The 25,994-nt window shown below is 21.5% G+C and overlaps 5 protein-coding genes across 5 annotated transcripts, besides 51 other annotated features; 4 read left to right on the plus strand and 1 right to left on the minus strand.

Moving 5' to 3' along the window:
- Nucleotides 1-332: part of a repeat region that runs on past the window's edge.
- A 2-nt stretch (nucleotides 333-334) lies between these two features.
- Nucleotides 335-421: a microsatellite.
- A 52-nt stretch (nucleotides 422-473) lies between these two features.
- Nucleotides 474-553: a sequence feature (AT_rich).
- A 114-nt stretch (nucleotides 554-667) lies between these two features.
- Nucleotides 668-820: a sequence feature (AT_rich).
- A 42-nt stretch (nucleotides 821-862) lies between these two features.
- Nucleotides 863-884: a sequence feature (AT_rich).
- A 19-nt stretch (nucleotides 885-903) lies between these two features.
- Nucleotides 904-980: a microsatellite.
- A 4-nt stretch (nucleotides 981-984) lies between these two features.
- Nucleotides 985-2,805: a repeat region.
- A 9-nt stretch (nucleotides 2,806-2,814) lies between these two features.
- Nucleotides 2,815-2,970: a microsatellite.
- A 41-nt stretch (nucleotides 2,971-3,011) lies between these two features.
- Nucleotides 3,012-3,596: a repeat region.
- Nucleotides 3,573-5,942: a repeat region.
- A 119-nt stretch (nucleotides 5,943-6,061) lies between these two features.
- Nucleotides 6,062-6,105: a sequence feature (AT_rich).
- A 161-nt stretch (nucleotides 6,106-6,266) lies between these two features.
- Nucleotides 6,267-6,309: a sequence feature (AT_rich).
- A 72-nt stretch (nucleotides 6,310-6,381) lies between these two features.
- Nucleotides 6,382-6,420: a sequence feature (AT_rich).
- A 655-nt stretch (nucleotides 6,421-7,075) lies between these two features.
- Nucleotides 7,076-7,168: a sequence feature (AT_rich).
- A 70-nt stretch (nucleotides 7,169-7,238) lies between these two features.
- EDI_128810 (uncharacterized protein) lies at nucleotides 7,239-7,787 on the plus strand (the record flags this gene model as incomplete). The annotated part of the gene is made up of 1 exon (XM_001741291.1): nucleotides 7,239-7,787. One exon carries the CDS (start codon nucleotides 7,239-7,241, stop codon nucleotides 7,785-7,787), a length of 549 nt encoding a protein of 182 aa, XP_001741343.1.
- Nucleotides 7,787-7,950: a microsatellite.
- A 142-nt stretch (nucleotides 7,951-8,092) lies between these two features.
- On the plus strand, nucleotides 8,093-9,370 carry EDI_128820 (uncharacterized protein; the record flags this gene model as incomplete). Its single annotated transcript, XM_001741292.1, has 1 exon — nucleotides 8,093-9,370. One exon carries the CDS (start codon nucleotides 8,093-8,095, stop codon nucleotides 9,368-9,370), a length of 1,278 nt encoding a protein of 425 aa, XP_001741344.1.
- Nucleotides 9,363-9,395: a sequence feature (AT_rich).
- Nucleotides 9,396-9,676: 281 nt separating this feature from the next.
- Nucleotides 9,677-9,897: a sequence feature (AT_rich).
- Nucleotides 9,898-9,974: 77 nt separating this feature from the next.
- Nucleotides 9,975-10,104: a microsatellite.
- Nucleotides 10,105-10,151: 47 nt separating this feature from the next.
- Nucleotides 10,152-10,575: a repeat region.
- Nucleotides 10,466-11,320: a repeat region.
- Nucleotides 11,321-11,613: 293 nt separating this feature from the next.
- Nucleotides 11,614-11,665: a sequence feature (AT_rich).
- A 214-nt stretch (nucleotides 11,666-11,879) lies between these two features.
- Nucleotides 11,880-11,957: a sequence feature (AT_rich).
- A 96-nt stretch (nucleotides 11,958-12,053) lies between these two features.
- Nucleotides 12,054-12,100: a sequence feature (AT_rich).
- A 264-nt stretch (nucleotides 12,101-12,364) lies between these two features.
- Nucleotides 12,365-13,798, minus strand: EDI_128830 (Rho GTPase-activating protein, putative; the record flags this gene model as incomplete). Its single annotated transcript, XM_001741293.1, has 1 exon — nucleotides 12,365-13,798. One exon carries the CDS (start codon nucleotides 13,796-13,798, stop codon nucleotides 12,365-12,367), a length of 1,434 nt encoding a protein of 477 aa, XP_001741345.1.
- A 566-nt stretch (nucleotides 13,799-14,364) lies between these two features.
- Nucleotides 14,365-14,642: a repeat region.
- Nucleotides 14,599-15,016: a repeat region.
- A 14-nt stretch (nucleotides 15,017-15,030) lies between these two features.
- Nucleotides 15,031-15,074: a sequence feature (AT_rich).
- Nucleotides 15,075-15,206: 132 nt separating this feature from the next.
- Nucleotides 15,207-15,289: a microsatellite.
- A 30-nt stretch (nucleotides 15,290-15,319) lies between these two features.
- Nucleotides 15,320-15,442: a repeat region.
- Nucleotides 15,443-16,525: a repeat region.
- A 205-nt stretch (nucleotides 16,526-16,730) lies between these two features.
- Nucleotides 16,731-16,773: a sequence feature (AT_rich).
- Nucleotides 16,774-17,880: 1,107 nt separating this feature from the next.
- Nucleotides 17,881-17,959: a sequence feature (AT_rich).
- A 35-nt stretch (nucleotides 17,960-17,994) lies between these two features.
- Nucleotides 17,995-18,091: a sequence feature (AT_rich).
- Nucleotides 18,092-18,136: 45 nt separating this feature from the next.
- Nucleotides 18,137-18,172: a microsatellite.
- A 233-nt stretch (nucleotides 18,173-18,405) lies between these two features.
- Nucleotides 18,406-18,512: a sequence feature (AT_rich).
- Nucleotides 18,513-18,639: 127 nt separating this feature from the next.
- Nucleotides 18,640-18,661: a sequence feature (AT_rich).
- Nucleotides 18,662-18,810: 149 nt separating this feature from the next.
- Nucleotides 18,811-18,835: a sequence feature (AT_rich).
- A 265-nt stretch (nucleotides 18,836-19,100) lies between these two features.
- Nucleotides 19,101-19,148: a microsatellite.
- A 34-nt stretch (nucleotides 19,149-19,182) lies between these two features.
- Nucleotides 19,183-19,244: a microsatellite.
- A 25-nt stretch (nucleotides 19,245-19,269) lies between these two features.
- Nucleotides 19,270-19,450: a microsatellite.
- A 36-nt stretch (nucleotides 19,451-19,486) lies between these two features.
- Nucleotides 19,487-19,584: a microsatellite.
- A 54-nt stretch (nucleotides 19,585-19,638) lies between these two features.
- Nucleotides 19,639-19,938: a repeat region.
- A 351-nt stretch (nucleotides 19,939-20,289) lies between these two features.
- Nucleotides 20,290-20,312: a sequence feature (AT_rich).
- A 260-nt stretch (nucleotides 20,313-20,572) lies between these two features.
- Nucleotides 20,573-20,637: a sequence feature (AT_rich).
- A 97-nt stretch (nucleotides 20,638-20,734) lies between these two features.
- Nucleotides 20,735-20,785: a sequence feature (AT_rich).
- Nucleotides 20,786-20,867: 82 nt separating this feature from the next.
- Nucleotides 20,868-21,485: a repeat region.
- Nucleotides 21,486-21,596: 111 nt separating this feature from the next.
- Nucleotides 21,597-21,621: a sequence feature (AT_rich).
- A 229-nt stretch (nucleotides 21,622-21,850) lies between these two features.
- EDI_128840 (uncharacterized protein) lies at nucleotides 21,851-23,691 on the plus strand (the record flags this gene model as incomplete). The annotated part of the gene is made up of 2 exons (XM_001741294.1): nucleotides 21,851-21,914; nucleotides 21,977-23,691. The coding sequence occupies 2 exons, from the start codon at nucleotides 21,851-21,853 to the stop codon at nucleotides 23,689-23,691; spliced, it is 1,779 nt and encodes a 592-aa protein (XP_001741346.1).
- Nucleotides 21,920-22,034: a sequence feature (AT_rich).
- Nucleotides 23,692-23,768: 77 nt separating the features above from the next.
- Nucleotides 23,769-23,871: a microsatellite.
- A 6-nt stretch (nucleotides 23,872-23,877) lies between these two features.
- Nucleotides 23,878-24,008: a sequence feature (AT_rich).
- A 112-nt stretch (nucleotides 24,009-24,120) lies between these two features.
- On the plus strand, nucleotides 24,121-25,887 carry EDI_128850 (uncharacterized protein; the record flags this gene model as incomplete). Its single annotated transcript, XM_001741295.1, has 1 exon — nucleotides 24,121-25,887. The coding sequence occupies one exon, from the start codon at nucleotides 24,121-24,123 to the stop codon at nucleotides 25,885-25,887; it is 1,767 nt and encodes a 588-aa protein (XP_001741347.1).
- Nucleotides 24,950-24,984: a sequence feature (AT_rich).
- Nucleotides 25,888-25,900: 13 nt separating the features above from the next.
- Nucleotides 25,901-25,994: part of a sequence feature (AT_rich) that runs on past the window's edge.

Below are 25,994 nucleotides of genomic sequence, written 5' to 3' on the forward strand. Positions count from 1 at the left end.
TTAAAGAGAGTATATAATTACTAGTGTATTGCTTTGGGCTAATATTCTTTTAGCCTCAACCACTTGACCCTTTTCTTTTGATAATCTTTCTTATATTATCAAATAATACTTGTATTCTAACAAGTAATAATAACATCTTTATAAATACCCATTCGTTTATTGTCAATGATATTCTGTCATTGTACATAATAAACACTGTTATTCTTGCAGTATTAGGTAAGATGTTTTTCTAACCAAACGCAACGTCATAACCAGTCCATAACTGGGGGGAATCGAAGGATGGAAATATTTTAGGGATCTGTGTGGTGTCTCTGACGTGCTACCTTCGAATCACAAAATAAAAATAAATATAATAATAAAATATATAAATATATAAAAATAAAATACATAAATAAAATAATAATAACATAATAATAAAAATGTATACATACATTGAATCAAATATCATTTCTGAATCATTTATATTTCAGAACAATTTATCATAAAATGATATAAAATATAAACAAATATAAATGAATATAGAATGAGTATTTAATTTAATTTTTATTTTTTAGGAGCAAAATAATAAAAACTATTATTTTATTGATTCAAAATATTTTGCCCTTTTCTTTTTTTTGTGTTTTTTATTTAGATACATTATTTCTTTGCTTATTTTGGTTCCTGTTACATTATTTTCTTTTTATTTTATTAATGAAAAATTATAACAAAATATAGTAAAATATTATTAAAGAATAAAAATAAGAGAATTAAAATATCACTTTTACTTATCTATATTAATTAAGTCATATTTATTATATTTATTATTCATATTTTATATTAACACTGTACATTCTAATTCACTTCCTGTATTATGTTTATTCAGTATAAATAAATTATTTATAAATGAAATTGATATTACAAAGTAAATATAATAAACATATAAAATAATAAAATAAATAAAATAAGAGAATATAAAGAAGAATAATAAAATAAAATATAATCATCTTATTCTTATTTTATATTAGATGATATTTTATCATTTTATATTTGTTTATGTTGTTTGTTTATATTTTATTATTATTATTTATTGTTGTTTATCTTATATCATTTATTTATTATATGTTGTATTGTTATTTAACAATGTTAATATGAAATGAATAATAATGAATAAAAATAAAATAAGAATAAAATGATATAAGAATATAACATAAATAATAAAATAAGAAATATATAATAGATATAAAGATAAAAGAAGAAGAATAAAATAAAAAATAAATAAAAAAGAATAAAATAAATATTTTATTATATTTTTATTTATTTTTTATTATTTCTTTTTATTATTTATTAAATTAACACAATGAATATGAATATTTCAAATGAAATAAAACAAGAATGAAATATGAACATTTTTATATTCATCACTTCATTTATTGATAGATAAAATGTTTATTTATTGATTTTATTTTATATTCTTTTTTATTTTTATATTTCAAATACATAATAATGAATAAAAATCAATTCATTTCAATTACAACGATTCGTTCTGGTGTAAAATGTTCTGGATATTGTTTTCCACAAAGTGCATTTGATATTCCTTTATATTCAAACGAACGTTGTTTACACCATGATATTGTTTTATAATGTTCTTTAAGAAAACCAATATCATTTCCATATCCAAATCCAAATAAATAATCATTTGTTTGATTATTTAAATAAAATGCATATTGTGGTTCTTTAATATCAAATTTCATCATTCCTTGTATTCTTCCTTTTGATTCTAATGAAAATAAAAATGATTTTGGATCATTTATATATTTATCAACTTTATCAATTTTCTCATTAACATATCCTCCAAATTTATTTCCATCTTTATCTTCAATAATAATTATTATATGTTCTTTATTTATTATTCTTTGATTAAATACTGATGTATTCTTATTCCAATCATCAATATCTGAATCAAATATTATATTGGATACTCTTCTTGATGTCCATTCTTCTAGTTGTTTAACTTCTTCAGTTGTGTTCATTCCTTTCATTCTTCGTAATCTTTCTTCTCCTTTCTTTCTTTCTCTTTTTTCTTCTTCTTCTTTTCTTTTCTTCTTTTCTAAATAATCACTATAATGGGTGTTCCATTCTTCTTTGTTCTTAATAAATATTGTTTTAATATTGTTAATTTCTTCTTCTAATTTCTTAATTTTATCTTCTTTATTCATTTCTTCCATGTGAATGATTTTATCTATTACTTCATTCTTTGCTTTATTAACTGTTTCTGAATCATTATTACATTCTTCTATTATTTTGTTCATTTTATTTTTAATTATTTCCATTTGATTAATTGTTTCTTGTCCTTTTTCTATTATTAATCTTCTTCTTCTAACTACTTCATCCATTCTATCAAATATTCCTTCTCCTCTTTTAATTGCTTGTTCATATGTTTCATTATCTTGTTTCTCAAATATTTCATTTTTAATACTTCCTAAATAATATTGATATTGTTTAGTAGTATCATTAATCATTTGTTGAATATTTGGAAGTGTTTCTACTACTTCTTTAATTAAATGATTATTCATCACTGATTCCATTTTAATTTAATGAATATCAGATCAAAATAATAAGATTAAATACTTAAATATACTTTATAACACTTCATTTTATTTATTATTATAATAAACATCATTTCATTTTTATTGTTTTAAATAACAATAATAAAAACAAGAAAATAAAGATAATAAAAATAAAAAATAACAAAACATCTCATCATAATTAATGATAATATCACATAATAATGATAGAAATGAAAATGAAATAGAAACCAAAGAACAATCAACTTACAAAGAAATAGTGAAAATGAAAAATAAATGATGATAATTAAAATTAAAATAAAAGAATGAGAAATAAGAAATGATAGAGAAATATGAGATATGATAATATCTGAAATCAATGAATGATTATAATAATAATAAGAAGAAAGAAGAAACTAGAGATAAATCAAATCAACAACTAAATAGTAATAAGACGAGAGAACAATAAGAATAAGTAGAAAAAGATAAATAATATACAATAAGAACAGTATCAAATAATGCCAATACAATAACATGATAAATAAATTTAACAAAGAAATATAAAAACAGAAAGTTATAATAAATACACAACATTATAACATCAAAATTGAATATGAAAGAAACTACAAGGATTAAAAATATAGGGAAATAAAGAATAAGAAATAATAATAATAATAATAATAACCAAGAAGAGAAGAAAACACAATAAATCAAACAAATAGAATTTTAATTGATGTGTTGTATTGTTTTGCAATTAATTGGTTAAATAAGAAATTAAATAAGAAATTAAGATGGGAACAAATAGAAAATATAATAAAAATAATAAATAATAATGTAAATAATGATAAAGAATACATTAATAATATTAAAATATCACATAGAATAAAAGAAACAACTAAAAGATATATTAAAATGAAATTGAACTCCATCATATAAAATAGAGTGTAATTCAATAATAAAAAATATTAATATGAAAAATAATACTATTGATATTGATAATGAATATATTAATATTATCATCAATCAAGTTAAAGAAATGAAAATAAATTAAATCATAATTTAGAATAAAAGATACAGAAATTATGATAATATCATCATTATATTATATGATTTAAATTTAATTATGATGAAAATAAATAACTAGAAATCATCATGCATTGACACTATATAATTTTATTAATTGAAGAAAATATCAATGTCAAGATAATATATTATTAATATATTTAATAAATAGTTAAATTTCAATGAAATCATCAAATTAAATATGGTAAATTGAAGAACAATATTAATCAACAAATGAAGTGATATGAACAATGTTATTAATTAACATCATATCAATTGTATAAATATAATTATGAAAAATATTTATATCATTATTAAAAGATAAGATTCATAATAGAATTAACATGAATAGTGAATCATTTAAAATTAATAAAAATTAATTATAATGTAAATTATAATTTCTTGATGATAAATAATTAATAATTAATAATTATATATTAAATCATCAGAAATAAGATAAATATACAAATCTATAGATTCATATTATGATATTAATAAATTATATGAATCAGTAAATCATGAATAAGTAATATAAATATTAAAATAATTTAATATAGAATGAATCAACATAAATAATGTATAAAATATGATGAATAAAATGAATATAATTATATGATATAAATATAATGAATATAAATGATATATTAAAATGATTAATTTTACATTATGATTCATTATCATTTTTATCATCATCAAAATAAATATAATTTATCAAATCAGTGAATAGAAGTTCAATAATATAAATACATTATATAATAAAGAAATGAGAATAATGACACAAAATAATGAATAAATGAGAACAATCAACAAATAAATTAAATAAATAATAATTTGAATAAAGAAATGAAAGAAAAGAAATCAGGAATAGTATTAAAGAACATTAATAAAATATTATTTTGAAATAAAAACATCACAACAATTGAAAGAGATTATTTGTATAAATATTTAAATGTATGATATTAGTTGAAATTAATGATACCTTCAATTGTAAAATCATCAAATAAAAGATAATGATGAAAGTAGTAATAGAAGTTATATTACAAGAATTAATACTGAAGTAATACCCATCTTCAGATATTCAGCATCACTAGTAAATTGGAATGTAACATAGATAGAATGGATTTGGAGATAAGAAAATATTTAAGAAAGGCAAAATACATTGTTATAACTCCAAAGACCGTCTATATGTCATATAAATGAAATGGGTGAAGGATTAATAAGCCTAATGGATGAATATGTTATTGAATTAATCAGAACAGTAATGTACTAATGTACAAGAGTGAAATAAGAAATAACATAATAGATAGATGGTATTCCAAGAAAGGAATATGGAATATAATTAAAAAAGCACTAAGTCATAAAATCCCAGAAACGAAAATAGAAGAAATAATAAATGAAGTGAAAATAAAAAAGAAAAAGAAGTAGTAATAAAAATAAATAAATTAATGACCACCAATACATCAAAAAATTGAAATCAAACAAGTTGACATTTTAGAAGATGGTTCGAGTCAAAATTTGTAGATAAAACTACTACAATAAATGCATGGAAGTCCATCAATATAAAGAAAAATGTATTTCTCCAATTAACTAAAATGCAAGATGGAGTAATATTTAGTGGGTACAGGAAAGCGAAAATATTAAAAAATGAAAGATTGAAGTACTATCCACTTTGTAAAGACAAGATAGCCACAGTAGAACACATTCTACTATCTTGCATTGGTCATAAAAAATCACAGATGGAGAAACATGACAATATTGGCATCATCATATGGGAGGGGTTAATAAGAAAATATACAGGAAATAAACAATACAAGAAACCCCCATATGAAACAGTGTTCCAATACAATGACATCAATATGATATTGAACAAACAAATAATGCAAAAAAGTGATGGACTATATCATAAAAGACCAGATATATATGTACTAGATAAAAAGAATAAAACTGGTCTAATATTTGATATGACTATTGTGGCAGATCATAATATTAATGGAGCCTATTGGAAGAAAAGAAATATGTATAAGGAATTGAAAAATAGGCTAATGAAAATAGAGAAATTAAAAGATGTCAAAATAATTCCAGTAGTAATTTCGATTAATGGGCTAGTAAATGCGGAAAGTATTAAATTAATCAAACAATTAAAAATCGAAATTGACATCACTAAAGAAATTAAAAACCTTGTAATTAAAAACATGATGGACGTCATGGAACAGTGTTTCTACCACAACCAAACATATGATGTTGAACTACAAGACGAAGACTCAGGGACAAGATTAGTCTCCGCTGAGGCAGGAACAATAGACACAAGTTCTATTAATACTTAATTAACTACTTTTTATTTTTTTTATTTCTTTTTGTTTAGGTAATGTTCAAAAAGAAAGAATAGTCTTTCAAGATGATTACTAATTAAATAATTATAATAACTATGTATGGGGGTCTAAATGACATTAGAGTTCTTAAATTTTTTATTATAAGTAAATATCAAAAAAACATATTATTTGTTAATGACATAAAAAAAGTAACGAATAATTTAACTTTAAAAAGAAAGATCTGAAGGGTGATATTATAGAAAGAGTGTCAGTAGTTAATTTCTCTAATTACCATAAGCATTTCCTCTAGTAATAAAAATAACTGAATAAATTCAATTCAATTAGGAAAAAGTAAAAAAAAATGATAAAATAAAATTATTTTGATAATATATTTTGTTGTTTGAAACAAACAAAGTTATTAAAAGAACTCTAACTATTAACAATTTTATTGTTTTATTTTCTCCGTGAAAATAATTTTAAACTAATAATTAAAATATTTTTTATATGGGAAGAACTCATTATTAAGGCTAAAAGTAGATGTTACTCAATTTAGTATAAAAATATTAAATTCATCAATTTTTCAACATTTAGTTCTTTTTCTTTTTTTTTTGTTATACAAAAATCTTTTCTCTCTCAATTTGTTTTTATCAACCTTGATCGTTGTCATTACTTCTTGTTTTCAACTGTAACGAGCCATACTTAATTAATGACTTAGGAGGACCTTCGAAATTATCACAGAAGAAAGTCCTTGAGCTGCAAACATTTTGTTAAGGAACTACAAAAGAACCTATTTAATTTTTTTTTTGGTTTGATATTTTGTTATTACTTTTAAGTCGTATATTAAAATAAGTAGTTTAATAAATAATGAAAAAAAAAGTGATGTTATACTGATATAACAAATGAATAGTAATGAATTATGTATGTAAAAATATGAATTGTTTGTCGTAATTATGTAAGAATCAGTTATTTTGATATGTAACGATATATTTAGATTTTTTAATTCTGTCGAAATAAAATTAATTTATAGTTAATGAACCCATAAAATCTCTTTTACTAGTTTTTTTTTTGAAAGATATCCATTGGATTAGTCTTAGGAATAAAAGTAGATCAAAGCTAAAGTAAATACGTATATATTCTTTACGATAATAACGTTTTAATCAGTTTAAATTAATAATTAAATATATACTTTAAAAAACAGTTTTTTCTTGTGAAAATTTTTTAATAAAAATTTCTAAGAAAAATCATTTAATTATTCCAAACTTTCTCTGTGTTAGTATTTTATCTTCAAAAGAATTGATAGAAGAACTTTTAATTTTTAATACCAATGAAATATCTTTTGGTTATTAGTCTTTTAATTTTTCCTTTTGTTCAACCAAAGTACTTTATTACATTTTATGACAGTTTTATTCAAGTTCTTAATGAAGGACACTGTTATTACATTGAATCTTTAAAACAAAGTTTTAGACCTTATTTTAGAAGAGAAACAATGATAAGTGAATTATACAGTGATCTTAATTGTACTGTTTTCATTGGAAATTCAAGATTAGAAGATATAGGATATTATATAATGTCTGTTTCTTTTATTTATGCTGATTTTCTTCCTGATGGTTTAACTGCAAATTTAAAGTTTGGATGTAATAAAACTTATGGAATTAATCAATACCAATTAACTGGTTGTGTTCGTTTAGAGGATACTAGTTATTATATCAATCAATCAGTTGAAAATAATATATTTATAACAAACTATTACTCAGAACCTACTTGTACATCATTAATTAATAAAAGGGAAATTCCATGTTCATCCTGTTTCTATGATCCAATTTATAAAATTGAAAGAACCGTTGATTGTTCACGTATTTATAAAAACAAGTAATATATATCTTTGTTTCTTATTTTATTATAGAATTTTTTACTTCTTATTTACTTACATTCTACTTTTTTTAGATTTTTTGATTTATATTTATCCTTCTTATTTATTTATTAATTCTTTAGGTAATTTTTATTAATAAAATTCTTTTTTATGATATTAAATTATTGAATATAATAATCTAATCATTAAAAAAAAAGACTTAACTATAACTGATACTAACATAGCTTAAGCAAAAAGGAATTTACATTTACTTCTTTTAATAGAAAAAAAAAGAATTATAACCCCAAAAATATAAACTTTAAAACAAAATGACTCTTTATCTCAAACGTTCACAACTTGATGGATATTCTATTATGATTGTTAGTAAATATTTCATGCTTTCATCTGATTTTATTAATATTATTTGTGTATGTAAAAAGTTTAAAGAAATACTAGATAAATTTCATTTTAATCCTATTCAATTAACAATAAAAAACAAATCTCTTTTTAAAAACATTGAAACTCAATTTGTTTATTCTCAAAATGATTATTTAATTCCTTTTATACAACAACGTCATTATGTACATTGTTCTTATTTACAATATCAGTGTCTTATTAATGATTCATCTCAAATAACATATTCATTTAGTCCATTAGTTTATACTCAACAAGATGTAAATAAATTAGGAATTCAAATTCCAAAAGAAGTTAAAATTTTAGGAGAAAATTGTTTCTCAGAATGTTTCAAATTTCATTCATTTGAACTTCCATCCCAAATTATAGAATTATCAAAAGGTTGTTTCAGGGTTTGTGACTTTTTGAAATCATTCACATTTAATTCAATAATTGTTTCAATACCTGATAACTGTTTTGAAAAATGTATCTTTCTTAATGAAATTATTATTCCTGAAAATATTAGGAGAATAGGGGATTATGCTTTTAAAATGTGTAAATCATTGTCTTCTATTTCTTTTAATGGTCCTATTGATATTATCGGAAAATATTGTTTTTGTAATTGTAGTGGTTTGAAATCTATTCAAATACCTTTAGGAATACATTGTCTTGATGAAGGAACATTTAAAGGTTGTAATAAATTATCTGTTATTGAATTTCCTTCTTCACTTCATCATATTGGCTCTTCATGTTTTGAAGACTGTTGGAATTTAAAAATGATTCAGTTAAACAACTCTATAAAAACACTTGGAGTTCGTTCTTTCTGTAGTTGTGTTCAGTTAAAATCTATTACATTTTCTTCGTCATTACTATTGCTGCCTTCAAATTGTTTTGAATATTGTACCTCTCTTAAAACAATTACTCTTCCTTCTTCTCTCCTTTCACTTCATGACTTTTGTTTTTATCGTTGTTCTTCTCTAGTCTTTATATCTATCCCTTCAACAGTAACATCAATTGGATCTTCTTGTTTTGCTTCTTGTACATCACTGTCTTCTCTTTCTCTTTCTTCCTCTCTTGAAGTCCCTCAAAGTACATTTAATAATTGTCCACTCATTGATTTGACAAAATACCATTTCCTTCCTTCTTCTACTCTCCATTCAAAAACTAAGAAAAGTAAAAAGAGTATAAAATTAGATTCGTGTATTGTAAATTAAATTTTTTCTTATTTAATTTTAAAAAGGTTTTATTAGACTACAAGTTCTTTGTGTAAGATGTCTTAAGAGACACACAACTTTTTTTAGAAAAATAAATATAACTCAAACACTCATCAAATAATTCTCTCATTCAGTGATTATCTCATCCATATTTTTTTAAGAAGTAAATTTATTTCTTTAATTCTTTCAATACAAATGTTTTGCTTTCATTCTCTTCTTTATTCAAAAAGGATTTCATTCTTATTTTTTAGTATATACAAGGTGTTTTGTTATTACTAAATTTAACTAATTGGTACTAGTCATATCAAAATATTTTTAGAGTTTATTTCATTATTAAATATTTATTTTATTATAGTACTATAATCTGATATATAAAATAATAAACAATAATTGAAAGTTATATCAATATTAATTGATAAAAATTATCATTATAATTTTGATAATGAAATTAGATGTAATAAGAGTATATTAATAAGAATTAGTAAATATTTTAAATTATTAGTTCAAATAAGAAAATAATAATTTAACGTAACTAAAATTTAGTACATACACTTTGAATTTATTCATTGTTTCATTAGATAGTTATCATCACTTAATTATTATCAAAATATAATTAAAATAAAATAAATTTAAGAGGTCAATAATATAAAATGAAGTAAAATGAAGATAATAATTAAATAAGAATAAACAACAAGATAGTAAAATAAATATCAAGCAAGAAAGAAAAAAAGAAATGGAGTAGTGAAGTAGTAAAGAAATAATCTATGTTAAACAACACTATTTCTATTGATTTTATTCTTGTTATTTTAAAATAATAAAAATGAAATGATATTTAATAAAATGATAAAATAATAAACAAAATGATGAGTATGATAAATGAATAATTAAGAAAATAAGAAATTAAATTTGATATGATATTCATTAAGTAAAATAGATTTTAAGAATTAATAAATAAGATAAAATATTGTATAAAGAAGTAGAAATAATTTAAAATATTCAACAAAGAATTGATGATATTAATAAATATATTGTTATTAAGATGTATTAAAAATGAAAAATTGAAATAAAATCAGATGAAACATATTTGAAAGTATTAAAAATTAAGAATTAATATTGATATAATTGATGAAACAGAAAGAAGAAAATGAATAATAGAAATAAGAATAAATAAATAGAAATAATGAAAAATAAAATGAAGAAGATAAAAATGAAACAAAATCAATAAAATAAAAGATGAAATGATCAATAAAATTATTCATAATAAGAAATAAATATAGAAAATCAAATTAAAACATTAGAAGAAAAAATTAAAAGAATAAAGAATGAAAACAAAATTAAAAAATAATAAAAATAAAAAGAATGGAAAATATAATATAATCTAATATATATGAAGAAAGAAAAAGATAACCAAAAATACACAACATATAATAATAATGAAATAAATAAAAGAATAAACAAACCAAAAAGTATTCGATTTACTATTTGAATCATAAATTGATAATTGAATATTAATACAACATAATTGAACAAAAATAAGAAATAAAGAACAACTAATAATAAAAATACAAATAAATTTTGAATTCTTAATTCTAAAATTAATTATTTTTCTTTTTATATAAATTTTTTTTCTTTTTTATTTTCATTAAACCAAAATGAAGAATAAAAGGAATTATAAAATTTGATATTAAACAATCACATTGTTGATTTTGTTTATGTAATCAAACAGGTGACTGCTTAGATTTAGAATAGAAATAATATTTATGTTTATAAAGAAAATGATAAAATAGAATCATTTTGTATACAAAATTCATTGGAATATAAAGGAATAATAAAACTACTATGTTAAAAACAATACTCAGAACAATTCACACCAAAACACATTAATGTAATTGAATGAAACGAAATTTATTAGGTATGTTTTCATTTAAAGTATAACAATATAGAAATGAAATTTTAATTTATGGTTTCTTCATTTTTAACAAAGAATTAAAACATTATTTTAGGAACTTTTTTAAAACTGTTGATAACTTTATTTTACTCTTTTTGATACATGAGTATATTATTTGATGATTTTTTTTTTAACTTACCAACCAAAGAAATACTAAAAATATTATCAACATATACTAATTATCATGAATGTTTAATGACTAATAACTAAAAAGACTGACTATATTCAATAAGAAAGAATTTGAAAAACAAATAACATGAGTTAATTAAATAATAATGTTCAACAAAGTATATACAAATATATATAGAAAAAATTAATAATATTACGATAAAACTTTTAATTTATTACGAAATATATTCATTGATTAGTGTTGTAATCGCTTTAGAGTATGTTCAAATAAAAACAAATTATAATGAGTATATTTAGATAGTGTTTTGAGTTAAAATCTGTTCATATTTATTTTTGGAAAGAATATATTTATTTTGCTAACTGTAAAATTTAAAAGTATACTTTAATAATGGGACAAATTAACTTAAAAATATTGTTGTTAAATAAGGTATGTAAAATAATTGTTAACTTATTAAATAAAATATTTTAACAGTGTATAATCATATTTATTCTTATTTAAAAAAAAAATAAGTCGTAAATAAAAGGAGATAAGTTGAAGAAACAAATAATTAACACAGAAGTTATCAACAGAACAGAAAATTAAACCACAGAACATATTATCATAAGAATTATAAAAATAAAAATAGATACATATTAAAAAGATATTATTTATTGTAATAGAGAAAATGAAAATAAAGGATACACCACACTAACAATAAGAAATCTTCTACCTTCTGAACTCTTTTTAACAAGGATAATGTTCCTATATAAGGAACCTAAAAGCAAATACAAAAAAAAAACATTCAACTCACTGAATCAAATGTCAATTATTTAATAACCCCAATAATTTGGAATGTTATCAAAAGTTTTGAAAAGAAAATTAAAAAAAAGAATACATAATGAAGGGACGTGAATTAACAAATAAGAAAAATAAAGATTTAATGTGGCAATTCAGTATTTTTAAGAGAGTTATGAAGTAGAGGTGGTTCTGGAGTCACACTGTCTTTGGGTGGTGGTTTTGGTAAATAATGAGAAGATATAAAGGAAGAATGTTCAACAGATGAGAATTTAGGTTGATTTATATTAGAAGGAGTTTGTTTTGAAAGAGAAGAAACTTGAATTGTTTTAGACCTTGAAGAAGAACCAGAAATACTAAACCGGGAAGACCTAGGATGGTCTGTTGTTTCTAAACTTGGTGAAAGACTTAAATCAGCAAAAGAGCCGTTATTTTTTTTATATTTTGTCTTTAAATATTCTTTTCTAACAGCAGAGGTAGTTGAAGCGATAGATAGTGAACCACCAAATTTCTTTCTTCTAGTACTTTTATCAGTTAAATAAGTAGCTGACATTCTTCGAGATTTTTTAATGTCTCTAAGTTCCATTTTGATTTGTTCAATTAAAATATCAAAAGGAAGATGAACTAATGGCTGAAAAGCAGGATATTGAGGTGGTTCAATTCCTTGTGCTACATTCCTTTTTTTAACATCACTAAATGCATATTTGAAATTACGTAATAAATATTCAAAAGATTGAATTGCTTTCTTGGTAAATTCAAGTTCAGTTAAACCTAATGATGGAGGATTATCACAGAATACAAGACCAAAACATGTTGCAAGATTTGTTTCATCCATTTTATTAATTTCTTTGTTCTTTACAACTTCCATTAAAAATTCTCCAATATACCATAAAGTGTCTTGATGTGATTCAGTCAAAGAATTAATAAATTTTTTACTGTCAACATTTCCTTCAGGTAATTGTGCATAATATTCAAAATATTTATAAGGTATTAATGGTTCAACCATACTTCTTAAATATGCTTTTAATAATGAAGTAGCAAGATAACATGTATCCTTTTCATCAAAATGAATATCTTCATCATCATCTGCCATTTTTTTCATTTCTTCTATTCTACCAACACGACCATTCATTCGAAAAATACCTTCTACATTAATAGCATCATGATTTTTAAGAAATTCAATACATCGATAAATAATATTAGGTACTCTCCATCGTGATTTTTTAACAACAGCTTCAAGAGGAAAACAAAAAACACCATACGTTTTACATCCAAGTCCTATAATTTTAGCCCAATGTCTAAATTCTTCTTTTGTTTTACAAAAAAAGAGATATTCTTTATCATAAATAATTTCAAATGCCAATGAAAGTTGTTCTTTACTTATGTTCATCTCTTTAGGAATAAGTGACATATTTATATTAAATGTCATAATAGTTCGTGGTAATTCAATTACTTTTTTCTCATTAATCATTAAAATACTTCCAAAGGGTGTTGTAATAGGCTCTTCAATTGAGACTTCTTTAAATTTTTTATTAGTGAGAATAGAAATGCTCTTGAATACTATTGGCTCGCTCATGAACTGAAAATTGATATTTTAGTCTTTAAAAAGAATTTTGGTGTTTCATTTTTCTTTTTAATTTTCGTTCATTCAAATCATCATTTTTCTTTTCTTTTTTCAACTCACAAACTTCTCAATAAATAATCTTTCAAGTTTTGTGTAATCATAATTTACCAATTTATAAGTGACCAATTCCTCTTTAATATAACTTGAATACACAAATATACAAAAAAACTTAAAAGAAAAAGACTTCTATTAAATAAAAAATCATACTATGATTGTATAACTTTGCTAATAACTTTGATAATGAAATTTTTTCTGTTTAAATAAAGTTACTGGTTGTAAAGGTTCTTTTTAGTCTTACAAGACCTTTATTATAAGTATTATGAATACTTTCTTATTTTTATTGAAATTGATCACTCTAAAATAACACTTGCTATTGTCTAATTTAAAAATTGTGTTGTACTCTCTAAAAAGTATTCATTCTCATTAAACAATTTTTCCTTTCTCCTTTATTCTCTTTTATAAAAATATTTTCTTCTTTTTAATCTCATTTTATCCAATTTCTGAATTAGTGAGTTAAGTAAAAAGTAGTTAATTAAGTATTAATAGAACTTGTGTCTATTGTTCCTTGCTCAGGGGAGACTAATCCCGTCCCTTCGCTTTAAATGTATTTGTTCTTCAACTATTGGCTTATTCTTTGCTTCTAGTTGTTGAAATGTGAGAATTTTCTTTTCTCATTTTTGATGTGAGATAGAGTATTTTAAACATCCCTTATTTAAATATTCATTATTTAATTTCTTTTTAATTTCGATGCGTATTAAATTTCTTTTTTAATTTTGATGGGCTTGAGTTTCTTTTTAATTTCGATAGGTTTAAATTTCTTCTTCTTTATTTTCTTATTTTAAGGAGAATATATAATTACTAGTGTATTGCTTTGGGCTAATATTCTTTTAGCCTCATCCACTTGACCCTTTTCTTTTGATAATCTTTCTTATATTATCAAATAATACTTGTATTCTAACAAGTAATAATAACATCTTTATAAATACCCATTCGTTTATTGTCAATGATATTCTGTCATTGTACATAATAAACACTGCTATTCTTGCAGTATTGGGTAAGATGTTTTTCTAACCAAACGCAACGTCATAACCAGTCCATAACTGGGGGAATCGAAGGATGGAAATATTTTAGTGTTGTGTGTGGTGTCTCTGACGTGCTACCTTCGAATCTATTAGTGAGTTAAGTAAAAAAATAAATCATAATATTTATTCTTTTATTTAAAAATAATCAGATCACCTTCACTTCTAATAGATCTCGTTAATTATTATATCATCAGATAACGAAATAATCTTATTTATATATTGTTGCTATTTTGAGTTGTTTTATTAGTCTATTGAGTATTTACGTATAAATATGAATTAAAAAAAGTGAAAAAGAAAAACAAAAGAAAGAGAAATAAAAAAATAATAAAAAAAGTTAAAAAAAGAAAGAATGAAAATAAAATGATTTGAATGGATTAAATTATAATTATTTTTATTATAACAACTACAACAATCCCCACTTGTTAGTTTATTCATCATTCATTCATTTTCATCATCTTTAATACTTTAACAATAGCTTTAATACTAACAATACATGTTGTCATAATAAAACACAAAGAGTATATAAACAATATCAAAATAAATAAATGAAATATAGAAATATAAAATTAATAATGAAAAAACTTAAAGAATAATTAAAAGAATAAAGAGAACATTTGGTAAGAATATTAATTTCAATGAGTGAATATAATATAATTAAATGCAAGAAAAATATTATGTACAGAAAATACTTGAATGAGTAATAAACGAGTTAAGTGAAAAAAGTACCTAAAATGAATTAAAAGAAATGAGTTGAATATATAAGAAATGTAAATTGTATATTTAATAATATGAAATTAGCATTAACCATATGGGGTCATTAAATATAAAAAGAAATACATTCCTCCAAGTAGTAAAGATGCAAGAAGGAGTAACTATGACAGTAGGTATTAAATTAAAATACTTTTTATTGATATATTAAAATATTGTAAACATTATCCTAACACTATTCTATCTATTAGCCATAGAATCAATTATCAAAACATGGATGGGTGTAATCAAATATATAAACACATATTATTTACATATTTTTAATGAACTTGATGAAATAGATTTTAATACTTCTCTTAAGTATTTAATAATGATGAAATGGTTATAACTTACATTAATGAATTATTAGTTATGACCAATCTTTTTAATGTTAGAAGACCAGATATATTATCAAAAACATGAAGGATAAAAAATGATATATTAATGATGTTGTTATATGCCAAGATAGAAATATTGAATTAAATTATATTTACAAAATAAATACAAAGAATTACAAGAGAAATTAAGACAAAATAGAGAAATAATATATGTAGAAATAATACCTGTAATATTATCAATAAGTTGATACTAACCAATCAGTAAGAAGGTTGAAGGCAATAAATCACAAACATATTCAACAAATACTACGAACAATAATCATTAAAAACAAGAATGATTTAATGTTTTACACATTCAACTCTGGAAACACACTAAAAGAAGAATATTTTAATTTTCATATGTTAGAAATAAACTCTATGATAGAAATAGAGCATATTGAATTCACTGAAATAATCACTTCTCAATATCATAAAATCCAATTGTGGAATATATTAATTGTCCTTTTTTATTTATTTTTCTGTTTACTTTTACATTAAGATAATGTTCCATATTACTCTATAACAATACGTGATGAATAAAATAGAAGAAGATCAAATAAAATTCTTGAATATTTTTCATGTTTAAATTTAAATAAAAAAAGAAAATGAGAAAACCAACAAAAAAAGTTACAAGGGAGATCCAAGAAAATTATGACATAATGAAAAAATGATAACATCAATATATTTTAATGATATTAATAATTTTATTAATTTATTAATTGGAGTTAAAAGATTTAGAGGAAATAGAGAACGGTTTCATTTTAGTCCAGTTCATTTAAATGAATTTCAAGACGATTATTTCCTAATCATAAAACACTTCATATTTATAATAAAGATGAAGTATGTAAATATAGAAGAATAATTAAGTTGTTAATATGGTATAAAGTTAGTTATTCAAGACATTACAAAAGAAAGAAAAAAAAGAAGTTCCTGTAAAAATAATATGTATAAAAGAAGAAGGAGAGAAATATTGAAATACAATGCCACTAGAAGTTAAAACATGTAGATTTTATTGTCTTGAGAGATGTTTAGATTTAAAATTAAATGTCATTCAATCAACAATTAGTGAAATAGGATATGAATATTTTTATAGATGCACTTCTTTAACAAGTATGAATAGATAATATAAAACTCATTTAAAAAAAAAGAATATTTATTAATGAAATAGTGTTAATAAGTGTTGATTTACTATTTTTTTACAATGATAAATGGAAAGAATATTGAAAAGAAATATATTAATGACTTTATTATTCGATGATCAATTACTAAGTTAAATAGTTTTGTTTTGAATAATGCAGAACATTAACACGATTGCTATCTCTATAAAGACTAGTAAAGTAGGACATTATTGTTTTATTTGTTGTTTATCTTTAACAAATATAAATATTGAAGATGTTTAATTTGTTAGTAATGATTGAATTTTTGTGAATGGAAAAAGCTTATTATCTATTAGTATTGATAATTTAAAAGGGTTAATTGAAAAGAAATATAAAGAAGCGTATTATTAAATTTAGTATATCAACATAGTCACTAAAATATAGTATTATTATTTTCAACACTATAAATCATTAAAATAAATTAATCTACATGCATGTGTTAATAGGTAGGAAGAAATTCTTTTGAAGAATGTTCACAATTAGTTTCAGTTACTTCAAACATCATTTGGTGAAATAGGAAGTTATTGTTTTGTTGTTCTGCATATTAAAATCATTTAATATTTCATCAACAATTACATCACTCTGAAAATCTTTTTTTTATGAATGTTCATTTGAAGAAATACTAAAACATAATAAAAGAATACCAACAGAGTATTTGAATGATGATAACGAATAAAACAATAAATAAAACTACAATAATAAATCAAATTTAATCCAAAATAGAATTTTAATTGATTATTATAATTTATTCTCTTGTTTCTCATTGATTTTATCTGTTGAATATGAAATATTTTACATTTTGTTTTATATTAATTTATTATTTATTTATCAATTTTAGATTATTTATCAATTTAATAATCATAATTTTTACAAATAAATTAACTGGATTTATAATTCAATTATATTACAATTCAATTAGTTGTTCTCTATTTATTTATTTATTTATTCATTAATGATTATTTAATTTTATAATGAATAACCAAACATTATGTTTAATTAAAAATAAAAAAGAACAAATGTATTACCTGATGAATGAATTAGATATTGATTTAACTATCATTAATATTTAATGTAACTCATTAAAGTACGTTGAATAATATTAAAGAAGAAGAAAATAAATAACTCAGTGGGAAGAAAAAAATAAGTAAAAGTTACTTTAATAAGTTTAATAAATATATGTGTTAGTTCTAAATCACTAATTAATAAACAATTAATAAAATGATTTATTAGATATTAAATAATAATAAATGAAATGATTATTATTTAAGTTCATTTCTTATTTTATATACTGTAATATTAAAATCTGACAATTGTAAAGAATTGATATTAAATACATTGAATTGTTAATAATTATATTTATTATCACTTTGTAATAACGTTCAATCTAAATTATTATTTATTCTTGATAAAACAGAAATTAATTAAAGTGGTAAAATATATAAAAATATATTTGCCTGATGTGTAGTTGTTAGCAAAGAATTATTATTAATCCAATCAAAAGAATAATGATTTTTATTTATATTTTGCATTAATTTGTTGTAGATTGTAAAATATTTGATTAACCAATACATTCTATTTCTAAATAACCAATATTCATAAAGAAATATATTAAATAAAATTATTTTTGGTGTGGCTATATCTAATATTCACAAATAAATAAAGATATAAAGTAATTAAATAGTAATAACAATCAATAATGGATAAACTCTTATTTTTATTTTTATAATTCCTGAACTTAAAAATAAAATATGTTAAAAAAGTTAAAAGGTTTTATTTCACTTATAATAATAAAACTATACCTTTACAAATTATCTATTCCTCGCAATTATTACATTACTTCTATCTATGCTATTGTGTTTTTTTAGAATAAGAAAGAAATATAAAATAATAATTTATTTTGTCTTATCTTATTTATATTATTTTGATTTATTCTTATTTTTGTTATATTAACATCACTCATTTATATTCATATTATAAATAAAATAATAAAATGATAAATAAAAAAGAAAAAAAATTTATATAAAAAGAAAAATAATTAATTTTAGAATTAAGAATTCAAAATTTATTTGTATTTTTATTATTAGTTGTTCTTTATTTCTTATTTTTGTTCAATTATGTTGTATTAATATTCAATTATCAATTTATGATTCAAATAGTAAATCGAATACTTTTTGGTTTGTTTATTCTTTTATTTATTTCATTATTATTATATGTTGTGTATTTTTGGTTATCTTTTTCTTTCTTCATATATATTAGATTATATTATATTTTCCATTCTTTTTATTTTTATTATTTTTTAATTTTGTTTTCATTCTTTATTCTTTTAATTTTTTCTTCTAATGTTTTAATTTGATTTTCTATATTTATTTCTTATTATGAATAATTTTATTGATCATTTCATCTTTTATTTTATTGATTTTGTTTCATTTTTATCTTCTTCATTTTATTTTTCATTATTTCTATTTATTTATTCTTATTTCTATTATTCATTTTCTTCTTTCTGTTTCATCAATTATATCAATATTAATTCTTAATTTTTAATACTTTCAAATATGTTTCATCTGATTTTATTTCAATTTTTCATTTTTAATACATCTTAATAACAATATATTTATTAATATCATCAATTCTTTGTTGAATATTTTAAATTATTTCTACTTCTTTATACAATATTTTATCTTATTTATTAATTCTTAAAATCTATTTTACTTAATGAATATCATATCAAATTTAATTTCTTATTTTCTTAATTATTCATTTATCATACTCATCATTTTGTTAAAATTAAATGAAGTTTATCTAAATAAATATTATATGTACTAACAAAAAGACATTATTATATATACCATTTTAGTATTTACTGTTTTGTAAGTAAACACACACTTCTAATAAATTTTTCTCATATGAAAAATTAAACTTATTCTCAATTTTGATAATTTGTTATATGTATTTTTGTGGGTATAAACATCCTTTTTTATAATAAATTCATCTATGAACAATAGACTAACCTATACCTTATCACATTCTAGATAATATACAAAGTTTAATCTGTCTTTTTTTTCATTATACAAGAGTACAACAAATATTATATTTTTATTTTATTCTTCATTCTTGATAAGTCACGATTTCCTCTAGCACTAAAAAGACATTTTCTATATTTTTGTACAACACCTCTAATCAATACCAATCATATTAATGGTAGGATGTACAAGAAGAATACCATTAATGAATTTCAAATAAAATAATTCTGCAAAATGAAATACAATCCATAACTGAGTTTTAAAAGGTATCGTTTACCAAGTGTGTGATGTTTTTCTCTTTGAAAAGAAGATGAGAATGTTGTGCATAGTATAAAAAGAAAAGTTATAAATTCTTTAAGTTATATTAATAACAAATTATAAAAATCATTAAATTTAATTATATTTTATGAAACCAATAGTAACTAATGTGTTAGAAATAAACAATAATTATTTTAAAAGAAAACAAACAAGAATCAATTTATATAATTTCTAGGTTTTTCAATTCAAAATATTATTTAAGAAAAGATTTTGTATTAATAATTTCAAAAAAAATTAAGTGATAAAGAGTTGATTAAGGTTTAACGTTTTTATGTCATAAGATAAAAGTTAATTTATATATTAATTTGTTGATGAATAGGGATTCGAAGGTAGCATGTCAGAGACACCACACAGATCCCTAAAATATTTCCATCCTTCGATTCCCCCAGTTATGGACTGGTTATGACGTTGTGTTTGGTTAGAAAAACATCTTACCCGGTACTGCAAGAATAGCAGTGTTTATTATGTACAATGACAGAATATCATTGACAATAAACGAATGGGTATTTATAAAGATGTTATTATTACTTGTTAGAATACAAGTATAATTGATAATATAAGAAAGATTATCAAAAGAAAAGGGTCAAGTGGATGAGGCTAAAAGAATATTAGCCCAAAGCAATACACTAGTAATTATATACTCTCCTTAAAATAAGAAAATAAAAAAGAAGAAATCTAAACCCAAAGAAGAAGAAATTTAAACCCATCAAAATTAAAAAGAAATTAAATAATGAATATTTAAATAAGGGATGTTTAAATACTCTATTCCACATCAAAAATGAGAAAAGAAAATTCTCACCGTTCAACAACTAAAAGCAAAGAATAAGCTAATAGTTGAAGAACAAATACTTTTAAGCGAAGGGACGGGATTAGTAGTCTCCCCTGAGCAAGGAACAATAGAAGATATTTCTATTAATACTTAATTAACTACTTTTTATTTGTTGATGAATAGAGTGATATAAAAAATTTTTTTTCTACAAATTCTTTTTTTTTTTTGACAAATTAAATTCTGAGATTAAAAAAAAAAGGATAGTTTATGAAAAATTGACAATAAAATAAAAAAAAATATTATTAGTTCCAAGAGTTTAGTTACTTCATTCCATTAAAATATAAACAACTGAAAATTTTTTTGAATGAAAAAATTTTGGTTTTTAAAGGATTTTTTTAAAAAAAAAACGAAAAAAGTAGTTCTGTGGATGTTCAAAATTCAGTTAAAACGCTTTTTGATAGCAATTTTTATAGAACAATTACAGAAAAAAAACAAAACAAAAAAGAAGAGATCTTTAAATAAGGATATTTTCAAATGAAAAGAATTGAATGTAATGAACCAGAAGATTTACAAGAATGGTATAGTAAAACTGAGCCTCGTTTGTTTTATAGTTAAAAAAGTTATTAATATTTATTAAGAAAATGATTGATAAGTTTATAGGATTAAATAATCAAAAAAAACTATTACAAAATTTAAATAAAAGTATTAATCAAATTAACCAAATAACTGATTCATTATCAAATGCATTAGCAGATACAATTAATATTTTTGATCAATTAACACAAATAAATCCAGAAGGATTTATTAGTGATATAATTCGTAATGCAAATAATAAATTAAAAGCATTTAAAGGAACTTTAATGGATGTGTGTTGTACTTTTACAAGTGCAACTGAATTATTAAAAGTTGCAGAAAAAAGTATATTTCCATTAATAAATCAAATAAAAAAAACAATGATTGATTTTGGAACAAAAAAGAATATTGATGCATGTGCTTTATGTAGTATACAAGCTTATGAATTTATGGAAACTACTCTTATTGATATTTATTCAATATCAATCAATATATCTATTGATTTAAATAGATTAACTGCAATCGAAAAATATACAGTTGATGAATTACGTTCAATGAAAGAATTCACTGTTCCTCAATTAACTTATAACCTTAAAAATAAAATTAAACAGGCAACCGTTCCTATCTCGAATCAATCATTACAAACATTAATAGAAAATGAAGGTTTATCTTTATATGAATTACCATTTCAAATACATAAAATCTTTTATTTCCTTTATACAATCGGTTATTCTTCAACTGGAATATTTAGACTTGCAGGAAGAGCTGATACTGTAGCACTTTATGCAAAGTACCCTTTATTAATTGAGTATGAAGAAAAGAATAGTATTGTTATTGCAGCTACATTAAAAAAGTTTATGAGAGACCTTCCAGAACCATTATTTCCATCATATGCATATAAAGAAATAATTGAAGCGACTCGTGAATATGATCAACAAATGGTTGACAATATACAAACACTAAAACCGGTTTATATTCAAATGAATGAAAATCCTCATATTAATACAATGCAAGAAGAATCTACTCCATTAATGATTTATTTATGTAAAATGAAAAGTATATTAAGTGAACTTCCTATTGCATCAACTGTTCTTCATTATTTTATTGAATTAGCAGTTAAAATTGCTAATGGACCAAGTTTAATGACTCCAAATAATTTAGCAATTTGTTTAGCTCCTTGTATTCTTTATGATTCTAAAGCAGATATTACAGAAACAGGATATTGTACAATGGCTATACAAACTCTTATTGAACATTTTAAATACGTGTTTAATACTCAAAAAGTTATTTATACTATGTCACATAAAAATAATGTAAATTTAACGAAAAAAAGAAGAGCCACATTAATTTCTGGTAAAGAAAAACATGAATTTATTGAAAATACTGATTCTGTTAAAGCAATTTCTCCTCCTATTGAAATAACTGTAAATAATACTTCCTCTAGAATAAACCAATCAAAAATTAAATCTGATGTTTCTTTAAATGTTCCACCACTACCTCCTCCTCGTCCACAACAACTTGTAAATAAAGTTTGTGCAAATTCTTCAACAAAGAAAATGCATAAAAAGAAAATTATTAATATCTCAACAACTACAGACGATGTTTTGGATAATGAAATAAAAGGGAAACCTTTATTACCATCAAAATCTCTTAAATCTAAAACTATGAAAGAACAACAACAACCTGCATTAACTAAATCTTGTCCTATAGGAGAATGGAATTCATTAATTGAAGAAATGGCTTTAAAGAGAAAACAAATGATAGAACGAAAACAGAATGAAGTAAGTTTGTTATCTTTTTAATGAAAAGATTTTTTTAATCATTATTTTCAATCAAATTCTCATCTTTTTTCTAGAAAATTAATCCTTCATTAACACTGTTTTATTATTATCTATTAATTTTATACTAATTTTTCTTGTATTTGTTTTTTCATTTAATTTCTTTCTTTAATTTTCTTTTGTTTTTTTCTTTATTTAAATTTTAACAAGATATAAATAACAAAAAAAAAATTAATAAATACTTAAATCTATGTTAAGAAAAAATTAACTTATAAAAACATAATTCTATTTTCTTTTAAATTTTTGAGTTCTTTTAAAAAATTTAATTCAATTAATTTATACAAAGAAGATTCTATTGTAAGTAAAATATCAGAATTGTTTTCAATAAATAACAAAAGAAAAAACTAAATTTAAAAAAGAAGTTTTTAAGTTCTTTTAATAAATTAGTTATTTATGAGAAAAACACTGAGTAAACTAAAACATCATTCACAACCACTTTCTTCTTCTATTACGATAACTTCACAAGAGCCAGAGTCAACGAAAAAAACATATAAACGAGATACATCATGGAAAGAAGATATTGAAGAAATAACTCAACCATTACCTAAACAATTAATGTATAATATTATTGAAACTACAATTAATTGTCATGGTGGAAGAGCTTTGTTAGACCAAAAACCATCAGGACTATATGAAATGTATTGCAATGTTCCATTATTTAAAGAAATGCTTCTTCCAGCATTAAAATATGGATGCACATTACTTTTACCACATACAATCTACCCATCAATAGAATTTTATTTAACACACCTTATTAGAAGACATCCAGCCTCACAACGAGGTATTACATTAAATGGAAATTATCTTAGAATAACAGATAAAATAGATATTTATTTTCAACCACACAATTCAAAAACATATCCATGGAAAATGTGTGTTGATCCATTTAAACAATTTCCATTTAATATGGATATTAATTTACCTTCAGAAATTATTAGTGAAGAAGATTCATATAGTTTAGGAATAGAAGATACAGTTTCTATTATCGGAAATGGTATTGTCGTTACTCCATTAGGAGATTTACCTGTATTAAAGATATCAAGACCATTTAATATTGAAGGGTGTACTTGGGGAATAAAATTTGATAATTTAAATGGATTTAAATGGAATAATATGAGAATAATTCAATGTAAAGAAGATAAATTAAATTTAGATATTAAAGATTGGATGTATTATACAGTTTATGAAGATAAATCATTACAATTTACTGAAGAATTAGAAGAAAATAAATTATTTAATGAAATTAAAAATTATATTCAATTAGTATTACAAAGCCTTAGTGGAATGATTAATAATAAGTCAATTGAAGAACAAGGTGTTATTATAAGAAAAGTAATAAATGGTATAATGAATAAAATTCCTAAAGAATATCAAAATCGAATTAATTTAGATCATATTCGAAGAACTTTTGAAGGAATTATTACTCATCAAATATTTTATGATATTTGGCCTCCATTAATTGAAAAAACAACTGAAGTTATACAAAAATCATGTGAAAAAGATAGAGATTTAGATTGGAGAATTCTTGCTTTACAATTTATTCAATTTAAAGATTTAGAAATTAATTTTTTAGATTGTCCATTAGGAAAATATGGAATTGATATTACTATTCAACAACTTAGAAGAATTAATAGTTATAAAAATCCTCATCAAAAAGCTGTTATTCTTATAACTTCATTAAAATTTCTTCAATTAATAATTTATAAAACATTACCAAAATGTAGTCCTGTATCTGCTGATGTATTCTTTCCTTCATTAGTTTATGTTCTTATTAAAGCAAACATCCCATTTTTTGCTTCAAATATTGATTATATTAAAGCTTTTATGAATATTCCTTTTGACGAACAAACTTATTACATTACTTCAATAGAATCTGTCTTTTGTTTAATTGAAAATCTTCAAGCATCAAATATTGGATGGAAAGAAACCGATTTTATTGAAGCCTTAAATGTATCTAAAATGCATCCTAATCCTTTTGATTTTACTACAATTAATATCCTTCGTCCTAATAGAGAAATTCAAGTCCCTCCATTTGAAAGAATTAAAAAATCTTGTGAAATAATAGGAAGAAGTAAAAACCAATTATTAAATGCATTTAAAGAAGTAATAGAAGAGAATAAACGTTTAAGAACAGAAATAATTAATCTTCAATTCAATTAATAAAGAATTTTGCATTAATACTAAATTAATAGTAAATTTAATTAAAAAATATAGTTATTTTAAAATCATGTTATTAAAAAAAAAAAAAGAAATAAATAAAAAATAAT

Source organism: Entamoeba dispar, genomic scaffold, assembly GCF_000209125.1.
Source record: "Entamoeba dispar SAW760 scf_1105229463703 genomic scaffold, whole genome shotgun sequence".
Lineage (NCBI taxonomy): Eukaryota > Evosea > Mastigamoebida > Endamoebidae > Entamoeba > Entamoeba dispar.